The sequence below is a fragment of the Sturnus vulgaris genome, chromosome 34, assembly GCF_052056855.1.
Source record: "Sturnus vulgaris isolate bStuVul1 chromosome 34, bStuVul1.hap1, whole genome shotgun sequence".
NCBI classification, from domain to species: domain Eukaryota; kingdom Metazoa; phylum Chordata; class Aves; order Passeriformes; family Sturnidae; genus Sturnus; species Sturnus vulgaris.
In genome coordinates, this window is record NC_142276.1 from 835,470 (window position 1) to 852,443 (window position 16,974).

The window sequence follows — 16,974 nt, forward strand, 5'->3', positions numbered from 1 at the left end:
TTGCAATCCCTGCCCGTCTTCTCCGAGTCCACGATGATGGCGTCCATGTTCTTCCCCAGCACCCTTGGTCACGGCAATCTGGTATTTCTTCTGCGTGGGCTGGCACAGGTCAATCAAACGGCCATACTGTGGGGTCACAGGTTATGGGGTCAGGGGTTATGGGGCACATGGGTTATGGGGTCAGAGATGTGGGGTTATGGGGTCAGAGATGTGGGGTTATGGGGTCAGAGATGTGGGGTTTGGGGTCAGGAGCCATGGGGTGTATCAGTTATGGGGTGTACCAGTTATGGGGTGTATCAGTTATGGGGTGTATCAGTTATGGGGTTTGGGTTCTTCTGCGTGGCTGGCACAGGTCAATCAAACGGCCATACTGTGGGGTCACAGGTTATGGGGTCAGGAGTTATGGGGCACATGGGTTATGGGGTCAGAGATGTGGGGTTTGGGGTTTGGGTTCTTCTGCGTGGGCTGGCACAGGTCAATGAGACGGCCATACTGTGGGGTCACACGTTATGGGGTCAGGAGTTATGGGGCACATGGGTTATGGGGTCAGGGATGTGGGGTTTGGGGTTTGGGTTCTTCTGCGTGGGCTGGCACAGGTCAATGAGCGGCCATACTGTGGGGTCACACGTTATGGGGTCAGGGATGTGGGGCACAGCAGTTATGGGGTCAGGGATGTGGGGTTTGGGGTCAGGGATGTGGGGTTTGGGGTTTGGGTTCTTCTGCGTGGGCTGGCACAGGTCAATGAGCCGGCCATACTGTGGGGTCACACGTTATGGGGTCAGGGATGTGGGGCACAGCAGTTATGGGGTCAGGGATGCAGGGTTTGGGTCAGGAGCCATGGGGTGTATCAGTATGGGGTCAGGGATGCAGGGTTTGGGGTCAGGAGCCATGGGGTGTATCAGTTATGGGGTTTGGGGTTTGGGTTCTTCTGCGTGGGCTGGCACAGGTCAATGAGACGACCATACTGTGGGGTCACAGGTTATGGGGTCAGGGGTTATGGGGCACATGGGTTATGGGGTCAGGGATGTGGGGTTTGGGGTCAGGGATGTGGGGTTTGGGGTTTGGGTTCTTCTGCGTGGGCTGGCACAGGTCAATCAAACGGCCATACTGTGGGGTCACACGTTATAGGGTCAGGAGTTATGGGGCACATGGGTTATGGGGTCAGGGATGTGGGGTTTGGGGTCAGGGATGTGGGGTTTGGGGTTTGGGTTCTTCTGGGTGGGCTGGCACAGGTCAATGAGCCGGCCATACTGTGGGGTCACAGGTTATGGGGTCAGGGATGTGGGGCACAGCAGTTATGGGGTCACAGGTTATGGGGTCAGGGGTTATAGGGTCACAGACTGGTTATGGGGTCAGGAGTTACGGGGTCAGGGATGTGGGGCACAGCAGTTATGGGGTCACAGGTTATGGGGTCACAGACTGGTTATGGGGTCAGGAGTTATGGGGCACATCAGTTATGGGGTCAGGGATGTGGGGTTTGGGGTCAGGAACTCCAGAAATGGGGTTGGGTTCCTCTGCATTTGGCTGAGGGGTTCGGGGTCAGTTTTAGGTCCATTTTAGGGTCACTCTCTGATGTTTTTGGGTCCCTCTCGGGTGCTTTGGGGCAGTTTTAGGGTCACTCTGGTGTTTTGGGGTCACTTTTAGGGTCAGTTTTAGGGTCAGGTTTTGGAGGTTTGGGGGCAATTTTAGGGTCAGGTTTTGGGGGAAGTTTTCTGGTTTTGGGGAAGGTTTTGGGTCAGTTTTACGGGCAGATTTTGGGGCACACGTGGGGGTTTAGGATCAGTTTTAGGGTCAGGTTTTGCTGGTTTTGGGGCAGGTTTTGGGTCAGTTTTAGGGCCTGGTTTTGGGTCAGTTTTAGGGGGTTCGGGGACAGGTTTTAGGCTCAGTTTCGGGGGTTTAGGCTCAGTTTAGGGGGTTCAGGCTCAGTTTCGGGGGTTTAGGCTCAGTTTAGGGGGTTCAGGCTCAGTTTAGGGGGTTCAGGCTCAGTTTAGAGGGTTTAGGCTCAGTTTAGGGGGTTCAGGCTCAGTTCAGGGGGTTCAGGCTCACCACAGAGCCCGGGTAGAGCCGTTTGATGCTGTCCATGATCTCGGCTCACACGTGGAGGTTTGGGGTCAGTTTTAGGGTCAGGTTTAGGGTCAGGTTTTGGGGACAGGTTTTAGGCTCAGTTTAGGGGGTTCAGGCTCAGTTTAGGGGGTTTAGGCTCAGTTTAGGGGTGTCCCCTCACCACAGAGCCCGGGTAGAGCCGTTTGATGCTGTCCATGATCTCGGCTCACGCGTGGAGGTTTGGGGTCAGGTTTTCAGGGCGGGTTTTGGGGCAGGTTTTGCTCAGTTTTAGGCTCAGTTTAGGGGGTTCAGGGCTCAGTTTAGGGGGTTTAGGCTCAGTTCAGAGGGTTCAGGCTCAGTTTAGGCTCACCACAGAGCCCGGGTAGAGCCGTTTGATGCTGTCCATGATCTCGGCTCACACTTGGAGGTTTGGGGTCAGGTTTTCAGGGCGGGTTTTGGGGCAGGTTTTGCTCAGTTTTAGGCTCAGTTTAGGGGGTTTAGGCTCAGTTTAGGCTCAGTTTAGGGGGTTCAGGCTCACCACAGAGCCCGGGTAGAGCCGTTTGATGCTGTCCATGATCTCGGCCTTGCGCTGCTGCCGGCTGCTCTCCTGGCGGTCGATGCGGGCGTCCCCGAGCTGCTCCATCACCTGGTTCAGCTCCTTGTTGATCTCGTCAATGCGGCGCTTGGCCAGCTCCACCTCCTCGGTCAGCTCGCCCTCCAGCCTCTTCTGCTCCTCCAGGGACTGCCTGGGGGGAGAAATGGGGGTTTGGGGGGGTTTGGGGGGTTTAATCCCATCCCCTCCAGCCTCTTCTGCTCCTCCAGGGATTGTCTGGGGGGAGAAAAGGGGGTTTGGGGGGATTTGAGGGGGTTTAGGGGGGTCAATCCCATCCCCTGCAGCCTCTTCTGCTCCTCCAGGGATTGTCTGGGGGAAGAAATGGGGGTCTGGGGGGGGTTGGGGGGGTGAATCCCATCCCCTCCAGCCTCTTCTGCTCCTCCAGGGACTGCCTGGGGGGAGAAATGGGGGTTTGGGGGGGTTTGGCGGGAATTTAGGGGATTTAATTCAATCCCCTTCAGCCTCTTCTGCTCCTCCAGGGACTGCCTGGGGGGAGAAATGGGGGTTTGGGGGGGTCAATCCTATCCCCTGCAGCCTTTTCTGTTCCTCCAGGGATTGTCTGGGGGGAGAAAAGGGGGGTTTGGGGGGGTTTGAGGGGGTTTAGGGGGGTTAATTCCACCCTCTTGAGCCTCTTCTGCTCCTCCAGGGATTGCCTGGGGGGAGAAATGGGGGGTTTGGGGGGTCAATCCCAGCTCCTGGAGCCATTTCTGCTCCTCCAGGGATTGTCTGGGGGGAGAAATGGGGGTTTGGGGGAATTTAGGGGGGTCTAATCCCATCCCCTCCAGCCTCTTCTGCTCCTCCAGGGACTGCCTGGGGGGAGAAATGGGGGTTTGGGGGGGTTTGAGGGGATTTGGGGGGTTTAATCCCATCCCCTCCAGCCTCTTCTGCTCCTCCAGGGATTGTCTGGGGGGGAGGAAATGGGGGTTTGGGGGGGTTTGGGGGGGGTCAATCCCAGCTCCTGGAGCCATTTCTGCTCCTCCAGGGATTGTCTGGGGGGAGGAAAAATGGGATTTGGGGGGTTTAATCCCATCCCCTCCAGCCTCTTCTGCTCCTCCAGGGATTGTCTGGGGGGAGAAATGGGGATCTGAGGGGGTTTTGGGGGGCTGATCCCACCCTCTTGAGCCTCTTCTGCTCCTCTAGGGGGAGGAAAACGGGGTTTGGGGGGGTCTGGGGGGGGGGTCAATCCCATCCCCTCCAACCTCTTCTGCTCCGTGGGGACACCTTGGGGACAGGAATGGGGACACAGGAACCCCCCAGAGACCACCGGGGGACAGGAATGGGGACACGGGGACCCCACAGGGACCTTTTGGGGACCCCCTGGGGACCCCCCAGCCCCCTGGGGACCCCCTGGGGGACCCCTGGGGCCAGCACACCCACTTGCTGGTGGCGATGTACTCCTCGAGCTTCTCGATGCGTTTCTGGTTCTCCTCGATCTCCCGAAGCTTCTGCTTGATCTTGGCCTGGGGACACGGGGGGGGACACGGGGGGGGGACCACGGGGGGGGGACACGGGGGGGACAGGAAGGGATGGGGGACATTGGGGACAGAGGGGACACAGGGGGGACAGAGGGGACATTGAGGACACAGGGGGGACAGGGAGGGGACAGAGGGGGGACAGGAGAGGGGGGGACACGGGGGGGGACACGGGGGGGGGACACGGGGGGGGGACACGGGGGGGGACAGGAGAGGGGGGACAGGAGAGGGGGGACAGGAGAGGGGGGACAGGAGAGGGGGGGACAGGAGAGGGGGGGACACGGGGGGGGACAGGGAGAGGGGGGACCACAGGGGGGGGACAGGGGGGACAGGAAGGGATGGGGGACATTGGGGACCAGAGAGGGGACATTGAGGACACAGCAGGAGGGGGGGACAGGGAGGGGACAGAGCGGGGACAGGAGAGGGGGGGACACAGGGGGGGACATGGGGGGGGACATGGGGGGGACACAGGGGGGACAGGAAGGGTGGGACAGGAGATGGGGACAGTGGGGACACGGGGGACCAGGGGGGACACGGGGGGGACAGAGGGAACACAGGGAGGACACGGGGGGGACAGGAGAGGTGGGGACAGGAGCAATCAGCAGAGTCCAGCAGAGCTCAGGAGGGGTCAGGGAGGACTTTGGGGACAATTTGGGGGACCCCCCCCCCCCCCAGCTCACCTCAGTCTCCACCTTCTTCCTCTCCTCCAGGTCGGAGCCGATCCTGATCAGCCTTTTGGTCGCGGTTGAATTTCTCGAGCTCCTGGGCCAGCGTGGCCGCTCGTTTGCTCGCCTCCTCCTTCAGCCGGTGGTACTTCTTCACCTGGGCCAGCACACCTGCATCAGCACACCTGGAGGGGCCTCCTGCAGCCAGGGAGGCCTCCCCCAACTGCCACGGGGTCAGCACAGCTGGATCAGCACACCTGGGATCCAGGGAGCCCAAATCGCCCAATCCCACCTGTCCCAGCCTTACCTGGTTCTCCTCCAGGGTCAGATCTCTCCTCTATCCATCCCAAATCTCACCTGTCCCACCCTTACCTGGGTCTCCTCCAGGGTCAGATCTCTCCTCTATCCATCCCAAATCTCACCTGGCCCAGCCTTACCTGGTTCTCCTCCAGGGTCAGATCTCTCCTCTATCCATCCCAAATCTCACCTGGCCCAGCCTTACCTGGGTCTCCTCCAGGGTGAGATCTCTCCTCCATCCATCCCAAATCTCACCTGGCCCACCCTCACCTGTTTCTCCTCCAAGGTGAGATCCCTCCCCTGGCTCTGGCTCTCCTCCATCCATCCCAAATCCCCAAATCCCACAGGATCAGCACACCTGGATGGGCCCACCTGGAGCTCCAGGGAACCCAAATCTCACCTGTCCCACCCTCACCTGGTTCTCCTCCAGGGTCAGATCTCTTCTCTATCCATCCCAAATCTCACCTGTCCCACCCTTACCTGGTTCTCCTCCAAGGTGAGATCTCTCCCCTGGCTCTGGCTCTCCTCTATCCCTCCCAAATCCCCAAATCCCACGGGATCAGCACACCTGGATGGGCCCACCTGGAGCTCCAGGGAGCCCAAATCTCACCTGTCCCACCTTTACCTGGTTCTCCTCCAGGGTCAGGTCCCTCCCCTGGCTCTGGCTCTCCTCCATCCCTCCCAAACCCCCAAATCTCACCTGTCCCAGCCTTACCTGGTTCTCCTCCAGGGTCAGATCTCTTCTCTATCCATCCCAAATCTCACCTGTCCCAGCCTCACCTGGTTCTCCTCCAAGGTGAGATCTCTCCCCTGGCTCTGGCTCTCCTCCATCCATCCCAAATCTCACCTGTCCCAGCCTTACCTGGTTCTCCTCCAGGGTCAGATCTCTCCTCCAATCCCTCCCAAATCTCACCTGTCCCAGCCTCAACCTGGTTCTCCTCCAGGGTCAGGTCTCTCCCCTGGCTCTGGCTCTCCTCCATCCATCCCAAATCTCACCTGTCCCACCCTTACCTGGTTCTCCTCCAAGGTGAGATCCCTCCCCTGGCTCTGGCTCTCCTCCATCCATCCCAAATCCCCAAATCCCACAGGATCAGCACACCTGGATGGGCCCACCTGGAACTCCAGGGAACCCAAATCTCACCTGTCCCAGCCTTACCTGGTTCTCCTCCAGGGTCAGGTCCCTCCCTGGCTCTCCTCCATCCATCCCAAATCTCACCTGTCCCAGCCTCACCTGGTTCTCCTCCAGGGTCAGGTCCCTCCCCTGGCTCTGGCTCTCCTCCATCCCTCCCAAACCCCCAAATCTCACCTGTCCCAGCCTTACCTGGTTCTCCTCCAAGGTGAGATCCCTCCCCTGGCTCTGGCTCTCCTCCAATCCCTCCCAAACCCCCCAAATCTCACCTGTCCCAGCCTTACCTGGTTCTCCTCCAGGGTCAGGTCCCTCCCCTGGCTCTGGCTCTCCTCCATCCATCCCAAACCCCCAAATCTCACCTGTCCCAGCCTCACCTGGTTCTCCTCCAAGGTGAGATCCCTCCCCTGGCTCTGGCTCTCCTCCTCCATGCGTTCCTCGAACTCCTGCCTGGCTTTCTCCACGGACAGCATTTCCTTTTCCAGCTCATCCATGTCCGCCTTGCGTTTCTTGTATTGTTTCTGGGCGTTCTGCAGGGATTTCCTGGCTGCCTCCAGCTTCTTGATCTTGTGGGAAGTGTTTTCCTTGGCCTTGATGTACTGGGGCCTCTTCTGGTTCAGCTCCGAGTCCTTCTCCCTGGGGGGGGAAAAAAAAACTTCCATCAAAATCCCTTTCCCTGGATTTTTTTTGGGGGGGGGGGTTTGGGGAATCCTTTCCTACCCCACACTGGGATAATCCCATGGGGGAAGCACCAGGAGGGCGCTGGGGGAGGAGTTTTATGGATATTCCCAAAATTAAAGGATCCTGAGGGGTTTGGGATTGGGTTTGGAGCTGGGGGAACTGGGCTGTGGGGTTTAGGATCCCACCAAATAGAGAATAATTTCTGGATATTCCCAAAATTAACAAATCCTGAGGGGTTTGGGATTGGGTTTGGAGCTGGGCTCTGGGGTTTGGGGTGGGTTTTCATGGATGTTCCCAAAATTAAAGGATCCTGAGGGGTTTAGGATTGGGTTTGGAGCTGGGCTCTGGGGTTTGGGGTGGGTTTTCCCACCAGGCAGGGAGGAATTCTCTGGATGTTCTGGTTCAGCTCTGAGTCCTTCTCCCTGGGGAAAACCCTCCATCAAAATCCCTTTCCCTGGATTTTTTTGGGGGGTTTGGGGAATCCTTCCCTTCCCATTTTGGAGTCAGGTTGGGAAAGCTGGGATTGTCCAGCTGGGACTGGCTGGGATGAAATTTGGAACCACCTGGTCTGGGAAGGTTCCCAGCCCAGGGCAGAGGGGATGGATTATCCAGCCCAGCCCAGCCCAGCCCAAATCCAGGATCCCCAAATCCCAGCATTCCCCAAATCTCAGGATCTCCAAAGCCCAGAATTCCCAAATCCCAGGATCCCAAACCCAGCACTCCCTAAATCCCAGGATCCCCAAATCCAGAACTCCCAAATCCCAGCACCTTCAAATCCCAGCACCCCCAAACCCAGGATCCCCAAATCCAGGATCCCAAACCCAGCACCCCCAAACTCAGCACCCCAAACCCAGCACTCCCTAAATCCCAGGATCCCCAAATCCCAGCAATCCCCAAATCTCAGCACCCCCAAATCCCAGCCCTCCCCAAACTCCAAGATCCCAAATCCAGCACAACCAAACCGAGCACCCCAAACCCATCACCCAGCACCCCAAACCCAGCACCCCAAACCCAGCACCCCCAAACCCATCACCCAGCACCCCAAACCCATCACCCAGCACCCCAAACCCAGCACCCCAAACCCAGCACCCAGCACCCCAAACCCAGCACCCCCAAACCCAGCACCCCCAAAACCCATCACCCAGCACCCCCAAACCCAGGATCCCCAAACCCAGCACCCCAAACCCAGCACCCAGCACCCCAAACCCATCACCCAGCACCCCCAAACCCAGCACCCCCAAACCCATCATTCAGGACCCCCAAACCCAGCACCCCAAACCCATCACCCAGCACCCATACACCCCAAACCCAGCACCCAGCACCCCAAACCCAGGATCCCAAATCCCAGCACCCCAAACCCATCACCCATACACCCCAAACCCATCACCCCAAACCCATCACCCAGCACCCCAAACCCAGGATCCCCAAACCCAGCACCCATCCACCCCACACCCATCACCCATCCACCCCACACCCATCACCCATCCACCCCACACCCATCACCCATACACCCCACACCCATCACCCATCACCCCACACCCATCACCCATACACCCCAAACCCATCACCCAGCACCCCAAACCCATCACCCAGCACCCCAAACCCATCACCCATACACCCCACACCCATCACCCAGCACCCCACACCCATCACCCAGCACCCCAAACCCATCACCCATACACCCCACACCCATCACCCATACACCCCAAACCCATCACCCATCACCCCAAACCCATCACCCATACACCCCAAACCCATCACCCAGCACCCAAACCCATCACCCAGCACCCCAAACCCATCACCCATACACCCCACACCCATCACCCAGCACCCCCACACCCATCACCCAGCACCCCACACCCATCACCCAGCACCCCAAACCCATCACCCATCACCCCAAACCCATCACCCAGCACCCCACACCCATCACCCATACACCCCAAACCCATCACCCATCACCCCAAACCCATCACCCATACACCCCAAACCCATCACCCAGCACCCCAAACCCATCACCCAGCACCCCAAACCCATCACCCATACACCCCACACCCATCACCCAGCACCCCACACCCATCACCCAGCACCCCAAACCCATCACCCAGCACCCCACACCCATCACCCATCCACCCCAAACCCATCACCCATCCACCCCAAACCCATCACCCATCCACCCCAAACCCATCACCCAGCACCCCAAACCCATCACCCATCCACCCCACACCCATCACCCATCCACCCCACACCCACTTGATCTCCTTCTCGATCTGCTGCTGCTCCCTCATCATCTTGCCCAGCTCCTTCTTGCGGTCCTTGAGCTCGTCCTCCACCCTGTCCATCCTCTTCTTGTCCTTGTCGATCTCGCGGTTCTTCAGCCCCAGCTCCTTGTTGAGCTTCTCGATCTCGGCCTCGTTGTGGAAGAGTTTGAAAAGCTGCAGCTGCACCTGGGCCCGAACCACCTCATCCTTGAGGCGCTGGTACCGATCGGCCTGGGGGGAGGCACGGAGGGAGGGGACATTGCCACAGGGCCGGGGTCACCGCGGCTACCTGGGCCACCTGGGCCACCTGGGACACCTGGGCCACCTGGGACAGGGCCGGGGCCACCGCGGCTACCTGGGACACCTGGGACACGGCCGGGGGCCACCGCGGCTACCTGGGACACCTGGGCCAGGGCCGGGGCCACCGCGGCCACCTGGGCCACCTGGGCCACGGCCCGGGGCCACCTGGGACAGGGCCGGGGCCACCGCGGCTACCTGGGCCACCTGGGACAGGGCCGGGGCCACCGCAGCCACCGGGGTCACCTGGGCCACCGGGGGCCACCTGGGACACGGCCCGGGGCCACCGCGGCCACCTGGGACACCGGGGCCACAGAGCTCAGCCTGGGGCTGGCCACAACATTCCTAAACCCAGAGCTTGGGCCTGGTTCTATCCAGGACCTTCCCAAACCCAGGGTTTGGGCCTGGCTCTATCCAGGAGGTTCCTAAACCCAGGGCTCAGCCTGGGACTGGCCAGGACATTGCTAAACCTGAGCCTGGTTCTATCCAGGAGGTTCCTAAACCTGGGCCTGGTTCAATCCAGGAGGTTCCTAAACCCAGAACTTGGGCCTGGTTCTATCCAGGACCTTCTCAAACCCAGGGCCCAGCCTGGTTCTATCCAGGACCTTCCTAAACCCAGAGCTCAGCCTGGGGCTGGCCACGACCTTCCCAAACCCAGAGCTTGGGCCTGGTTCAATCCAGGACCTTCTCAAACCTAGGGCCCAGCCTGGTTCTATCCAGGAGGTTCCTAAACCCAGAACTTGGGCCTGGTTCTATCCAGGACCTTCCTAAACCCAGGGCTCAGCCTGGGGCTGGCCAGGACATTGCTAAACCTGGGCCTGGTTCTATCCAGGAGCTTCCTAAACCCAGAACTTGGGCCTGGTTCAATCCAGGAGGTTCCTAAACCCAGAACCTGAGCCTGGTTCTATCCAGGAGCTTCCTAAACCCAGAACTTGGGCCTGGTTCTATCCAGGACCTTCCTAAACCCAGAACTTGGGCCTGGTTCTATCCAGGAGCTTCCTAAACCCAGGGCTCAGCCTGGGACTGGCCAGGACATTGCTAAACCTGGGCCTGGTTCTATCCAGGACCTTCCTAAACCTGGGCCTGGTTCTATCCAGGACATTCCTAAACCTGGACCTGGTTCTATCCAGGACATTCCTAAACCTGGGCCTGGTTCTATCCAGGACCTTCCCAAACCCAGAACCTGGGCCTGGTTCTATCCAGGACATTCCTAAACCCAGAACTTGGACCTGGTTCACTCCAGGAGTTTTCCTGCCCCCGGTTCTGGCCAGAACCTTCTCCAGCCCTGGCTCTGTCCAGAACTTTCCTTAGCCCTGGCTCTGTCCAGAACCTTCCTCAGCCCTGGCTCTGTCCAGAACTTTCCTTAGCCCTGGCTCTATCCAGGAGAAGTTTTCCTGCCCCCTGTGTTGTGTCCAGAACCTTCTCCAGCCCTGGCTCTGTCCAGTTTTCCAAGCCCTGGTTGTTTCCAGAACCTTCCTCAACCCTGGTTCTATCCAGGAGTTTTCCAAGCTTTGTTTTTTTCTAGAACCTTCCCCCAGCCCTGGTTCTATCCAGGAGCTTTTGTGCCCCCTGGGTGTTTCCAGAACCTTCTCAACCCACTGGGGTCTGCCCAGAACCTTCCCCTGCCCTGGCTGTTTCCAGAACCTTCCCCTGCCCTGGTTCTATCCAGGAGTTTTCCAAGCCCCTGAGTGGTTCCAGAACCTTCCCCAGCCCTGGGGTGTTTCCAGAACCTTCCCCAACTCTGGCTCTATCCAGGGGGAGTTTCCTGCCCCCCTGGGAGTTTCCAGACCCTTCCCCACCCCCCTGGGAGTTTCCAGAACGTTCCCCACCCCCCCCCGGGAGTTTCCAGACCCTTCCCCACCCCCCCTGGCTGTTTCCAGAACGTTCCCCACCCCCCTGGTTATTTCAGAACGTTCCCCACACCCCCTGGCTGTTTCCAGACCCTTCCCCACCCCCCTGGGAGTTTCCAGACCCTTCCCCACCCCCCCTGGCTGTTTCCAGAACGTTCCCCACCCCCCTGGCTGTTTCCAGGAGATTTCCAAGCCCCTGAGTGTTTCCAGAATGTTCTCCAGCCCTGGCTCTTTCCAGACCCTTCCCCACCCCCCTGGCTCTATCCAGGAGGAGTTTCCTGCTCCCCTGGGAGTTTCCAGAACGTTCCCCACCCCCCTGGGAGTTTCCAGACCCTTCCCCACCCCCCTGGGAGTTTCCAGAACGTTCCCACCCCTCTGGGAGTTTCCAGAACGTTCCCCACCCCCCTGGGAGTTTCCAGACCCTTCCCCACCCCCCTGGGAGTTTCCAGAAGGTTCCCCACCCCCCTGGGAGTTTCCAGACCCTTCCCCACCCCCCTGGAGTTTCCAGAAGGTTCCCCACCCCCCTGGGAGTTTCCAGACCCTTCCCCACCCCCCTGGGAGTTTCCAGAACGTTCCCCACCCCCCTGGGAGTTTCCAGAACGTTCCCCATCCCCCTGGAGTTTCCAGAAGGTTCCCCAGGGCCCGTCCCCCACCTCCTCCTTCTCCTGCTTGGCCTCCTTGCGCTCGGCCGCGATGTTTTTCTTGCGGTGATAATTGAACTGCGTGTCCTCCTCCGCCTTCACCATCTCCTTCTTGCGCTTGTCGTACTCGGGGGCGAGCTCCCCCGAGCGGCTGATCTCCTCAAACAGCGCCGTGCGCTCCTTGGGGTTCTTCATGGCGATCGATTCCACTGCTCCCTGAAACATGGGAGTGAGAGATGTGCCTAAATCCCCTGGGCAGTGCTCCTAAATCACCACATCCCTGTATGGGATCCCCAAAGCCCTGTCAGGGATCCCCAAAGCCCTGCTGATCTCCTCAAACAGCGCCGTGCGCTCCTTGGGGTTCTTCATGGCGATCGATTCCACTGCTCCCTGAAACATGGGACACAGAAATGTGCCTAAATCCCCTGGGCAAGGCTCCTAAATCACTACATCCCTGTGAGAGATCCCTGAACCCCTGTATGGGATCCCCCAAGCCCTGCTGATCTCCTCAAACAGCGCCGTGCGCCTCCTTGGGGTTCTTCATGGCAATGGACTCCACTGCTCCCTGGGGAAATGGGACAGAAAAATGATCCTAAATCCCCTGGGCAAGGCTCCTAAATCACTACACTCCTGTATGGGATCCCCCAAGCCCTGCTGATCTCCTCAAACAGCGCCGTGCGCTCCTTGGGGGTTCTTCATGGCAATGGACTCCACTGCTCCCTGAAACGATGGGACACAGAAATGTGCCTAAATCCCCTGGGCAAGGCTCCTAAATCCCTGAGAAATGTTCCTAAATCCCTGAGAAATGTTCCTAAATCCCTGAGAAATGTTCCTAAATCCCTGTGGGCAATGTTCCTAAATCCCTGTGGGCAATGTTCCTAAATCCCTGTGGGCAATGTTCCTAAATCCCTGAAATGAACCTAAATCCCTGTGGGAAATGTTCCTAAATCCCTGTGGGCCATGTTCCTAAATCCCTGAAATGAACCTAAATCCCTGTGCTAAATCCCTGTGGGCAATGTTCCTAAATCCCTGTGGGCAATGTTCCTAAATCCCTGAAATGAACCTAAACCCCTGAGAAATGTTCCTAAACCCCTGAGAAATGTTCCTAAATCCCTGAAATGAACCAAAATCCCTGAGAAATGTTCCTAAATCCCCGTGGGCAATATTCCTAACTCCCACATGGCATCCCTAAATCCCTGCTGATCTCCTGCTGTGCTCCCCCCCCCACCTCGAAACGCTCCTAAAGCCCCAAATGCCCACCTGGAAGACGAGGAAGTTCCTGGCCTTGATGAGGATCCCCAGCTTCTCCAGCTCCTCGCTGTACTCGCTCAGCTGCACCACGCGGTTGTTGATCTTGTACTCCGAGGAGCTGCCTGCCACGGGAAATTCGGGGGGTCAGGGGGGCTCCCCCAAATCCTAAACACCCCAAAATGGGACCCCCGAATCCTAAAGGCCCCAAAATGGGACCCCAAACATCCCAAAATGGGACCCCCGAATCCTAAAGACCCCAAAATGGGACCCCCGAATCCTAAACACCCCAAAATGGGACCCCCGAATCCTAAACACCCCAAAATGGGACCCCCGAATCCTAAACATCCCAAAATGGGACCCCCAAATCCTGAACAACCCCCAAATGGGATCCCCGAATCCTAAACACCCCAAAATGGGACCCCCGAATCCTAAACATCCCAAAATGGGACCCCCGAATCCTAAACACCCCAAAATGGGACCCCCGAATCCTAAAGGCCCCAAAATGGGACCCCCAAACACCCCAAAATGGGACCCCCAAACACCCCAAAATGGGACCCCCAAACACCCCAAAATGGGACCCCCGAATCCTAAACACCCCAAAATGGGACCCCCGAATCCTAAACACCCCAAAATGGGACCCCCAAACACCCCAAAATGGGACCCCCAAACACCCCAAAATGGGACCCCCAAACACCCCAAAATTTGACCCCCAAACACCAACAAAATGTGACCCCTCAACACCCCAAAATGGGACCCCCAAACACCCCAAAATGGGATCCCCGAATCCTAAACAACCCAAAATGGGACCCCAAACACCCCAAAATGGGACCCCCGAATCCTAAACACCCAAAATGGGACCCCCGAATCCTAAACACCCCAAAATGGGACCCCCCGAATCCTAAACATCCCAAAATGGGACCCCCGAATCCTAAATGCCCCAAAATGGGACCCCCGAATCCTAAACACCCCCAAAATGTGACCCCCGAACCCCAAACATCCCAAAATGTGACCCCCTGAACCCCAAAATGTGACCCCCAAACCCTAAACTGAACCCCCCCAACTCTGTGACCCCCAAAATGTGCCCCCTTTGCACCCACACTGACACAGGTAAAGCTGGGGGGTCTGGGGGAGATTTTGGGGGGTCAGGGGGAGCTCCCCCAAATCCTAAACACCCCCAAAATCTGCGGGTTTCCCCCCAAAAATCCACGGGTTTTCCCCCAAACTCTCATTTTTCCCCAAAAATCCCTGGGTTTACCCCAAAAATCCACGAGTTTCTCCCCAAAATCCACGGGTTTTTCCCCTCAAAATCCACGATTTTTTCCCCCAAACCTCCTAAAATCCCTGGGTTTTCCCCCAAATTCTGCAGATTCCCCCCAAAACCCCCGGTTTCCTTTCAAAAATCCCCGGATTTCTCCCCAAAACCCACGTTTCCCCCCAAAATTCAGCGGATTTCTCCCCAAAACCCCCGTTTTTCCCCCCCAAACCCCCATTTTTCCCCCAAATTCCACGACTTTTCCCCCAAATTCTGCAGATTTCCCCTCCAATTCCGCACATTTTCCCCCCCAAACCTCCGTGTTCCCCCAAATTCTGCACATTTCCCCCCAAACCCCCCGTTCCTCCCCCAATCCCCCCAAACCCCGAAATTACTGCACATTCCCCCCCAAATTCCCCATTTTCCTCCCCAAACTCCCCCGTTTTCCCCCCAAGTTCTGCAGATTTCCCCATAAATCCCCCATTTTCTCGTCATATTCCACACATTTTCCCCCCAAACCCCCGTTTTCCCCCCCAAACCCCCCATTTTTCCCCGTTTTCCCCCCCAAACCCCCCATTTTTCCCCCAAACCCCACACATTTTTCCCCCCAAACCCCCGTTTTCCCCGTTTTCTACCCCAAACCCCCGTTTTCCCCCCCAACCCCTCGTTTCCCCCCCAAACGCCCCGTTTTCCTCATTTTTCCCCCCAAACCCCCCGTTTTCCACCCCAAACCCCCCGTTTCCCTCCAAACCCCCGTTTTTCCCCCCAAACTCCCCATTTCCCCCCAAACCCCCCATTTTGCCCCGTTTCTACCCCCCAAAACTCCCCATTTTTCCCCCCCAAACGCCCGTTTTCCCCATTTCCCCCCCAAACCCCCCGTTTCCCCCGTTTTCCCCCCCAAACCCCCCGTTTTTCCCCGTTTCTCCCCCCAAACCCCCATTTTTCCCTTTTTCCTCCCCAAACCCCTCATTTTTCCCCGTTTTCCCCCCGTTTCCCCCCCCAAACCCCCCGTTTTTCCCCGTTTTCCCCCCAAACCCCCCATTTTTCCCCGTTTCCCCCCCCATTTTTCCCCGTTTCCCCCCCCATTTTTCCCCGTTTCCCCCCCATTTTTTCCCCGTTTCCCCCCCATTTTTCCCCGTTTCCCCCCCATTTTTCCCCGTTTCCCCCGTTTCTCCCCCCATACCCCCCATTTTTCCCCGTTTCCCCCCCCAAACCCCCCATTTTTCCCCCCCAAACCCCCCGTTTTTCCCCGTTTCCCCCCCATTTTTCCCCGTTTCTCCCCCGTTCCCCCCCCATTTTTCCCCGTTTCCCCCCTCATTTTTCCCCGTTTCTCCCCCCATACCCCCCATTTTTCCCCGTTTCCCCCCCCATTTTTCCCCGTTTCCCCCCCCATTTTTCCCCGTTTCCTCCCCCCATTTTTCCCCCGTTTCTCCCCCCATACCCCCGTTTTTCCCCGTTTCTCCCCCGTTTCCCCCCCATTTTTCCCCGTTTCTCCCCCATACCCCCCGTTTTTCCCCGTTCCCCCCCCATTTTTCCCCGTTTTTCCCCCGTTTCTCCCCCCCAGTCGCTCACCCACGATGACGCGGGCGAACGTTCTGTCCTCGGCGCCCTCCTCCGAGTACACCATGCTGACGAAGGCGCGGCTGGCCGCGGGTTTGCCCACGGGAGCGCCGTGGATCAGGTCCCGCAGAGTCTTCACGCGCAGGTTGCTCGTCTTCTCCCCCAGCACGAAGCTGATGGCGTCCATCAGGTTGGATTTACCTGGGGGGGGCACGGAGGGGACGGTCAGGGAATGGGGGGCCTGGAGGGAACCTCGGGAATCGAGGGGGGGACCCCACGGAAAGAGGGGGGGAGTTCAGGGAATGGGGAGTTGGGAGGGAGGCTCGGGAATTGAGGGGGGGGACCTGGGGATTGAGGGGGAGTTCAGGGAATGGAGAGTTTGGGGGGAATCAGGGAATGGGGGGCTTGGAGAGAGCCCCGGGAATTATTGGGGGACCCCAAGGAATGGGGGGATCCCAGAGAATTGAGGGGGGACCCCATGGAATGGGGGGCCTGGAGGGAGCCCAGAGGATTTAGGGGGAACCCATGGAAAGAGAGGGAAGTTCAGGGAATGGAGGGTTTAGGGGGAAATCAGGGAATGGGGAGTTTGGAGGGAGCTCCGGGAATTATTGGGGGGAACCAACGGAATGGGGGGCTTGGAGAGAGCCCAGAGGATTTAGGGGGGACCCCATGGAATGGGGGGGAAAGAGATGGGAATTCAGGGAATGAACGGTTTAGGGGGAAGTCAGGGAATGGGGGACTTGGAGAGAGCTCCGGAATTATTGAGGGACCCCATGGAATGGGGGGACCCCAGGGAATTGAGAGGAGAGTCCAGGGAATGGAGGATTTAGGGGAAAATCAGGGAATGGGGGACTTGGAGGGAATCCCGGGAATTATTGGGGGACCCCAGGGAATGAAGGACTTGGAGAGAGCCCCGGGAATTGAGAGGGGAGTCCAGGGAATGGGGGAACCCCAAGGAATTTAGAGGG

General features: G+C 58.4%; 1 protein-coding gene across 1 annotated transcript in view; it reads right to left on the minus strand.

The window, feature by feature from the left end:
• Positions 1 to 16,974, minus strand: part of LOC106864494 (lysine-specific demethylase 5C-like) — a 59,048-nt gene that overhangs the window by 41,502 nt on the left and 572 nt on the right. Inside the window, 11 exon segments of the mRNA XM_088155029.1 lie at positions 9 to 62; positions 64 to 126; positions 2,582 to 2,789; positions 4,034 to 4,116; positions 4,809 to 4,841; positions 4,843 to 4,950; positions 6,594 to 6,852; positions 9,148 to 9,386; positions 11,956 to 12,159; positions 13,204 to 13,316; positions 16,019 to 16,207. Of these exon segments, the coding sequence (XP_088011155.1) occupies positions 9 to 62; positions 64 to 126; positions 2,582 to 2,789; positions 4,034 to 4,116; positions 4,809 to 4,841; positions 4,843 to 4,950; positions 6,594 to 6,852; positions 9,148 to 9,386; positions 11,956 to 12,159; positions 13,204 to 13,316; positions 16,019 to 16,207 (1,553 nt within the window).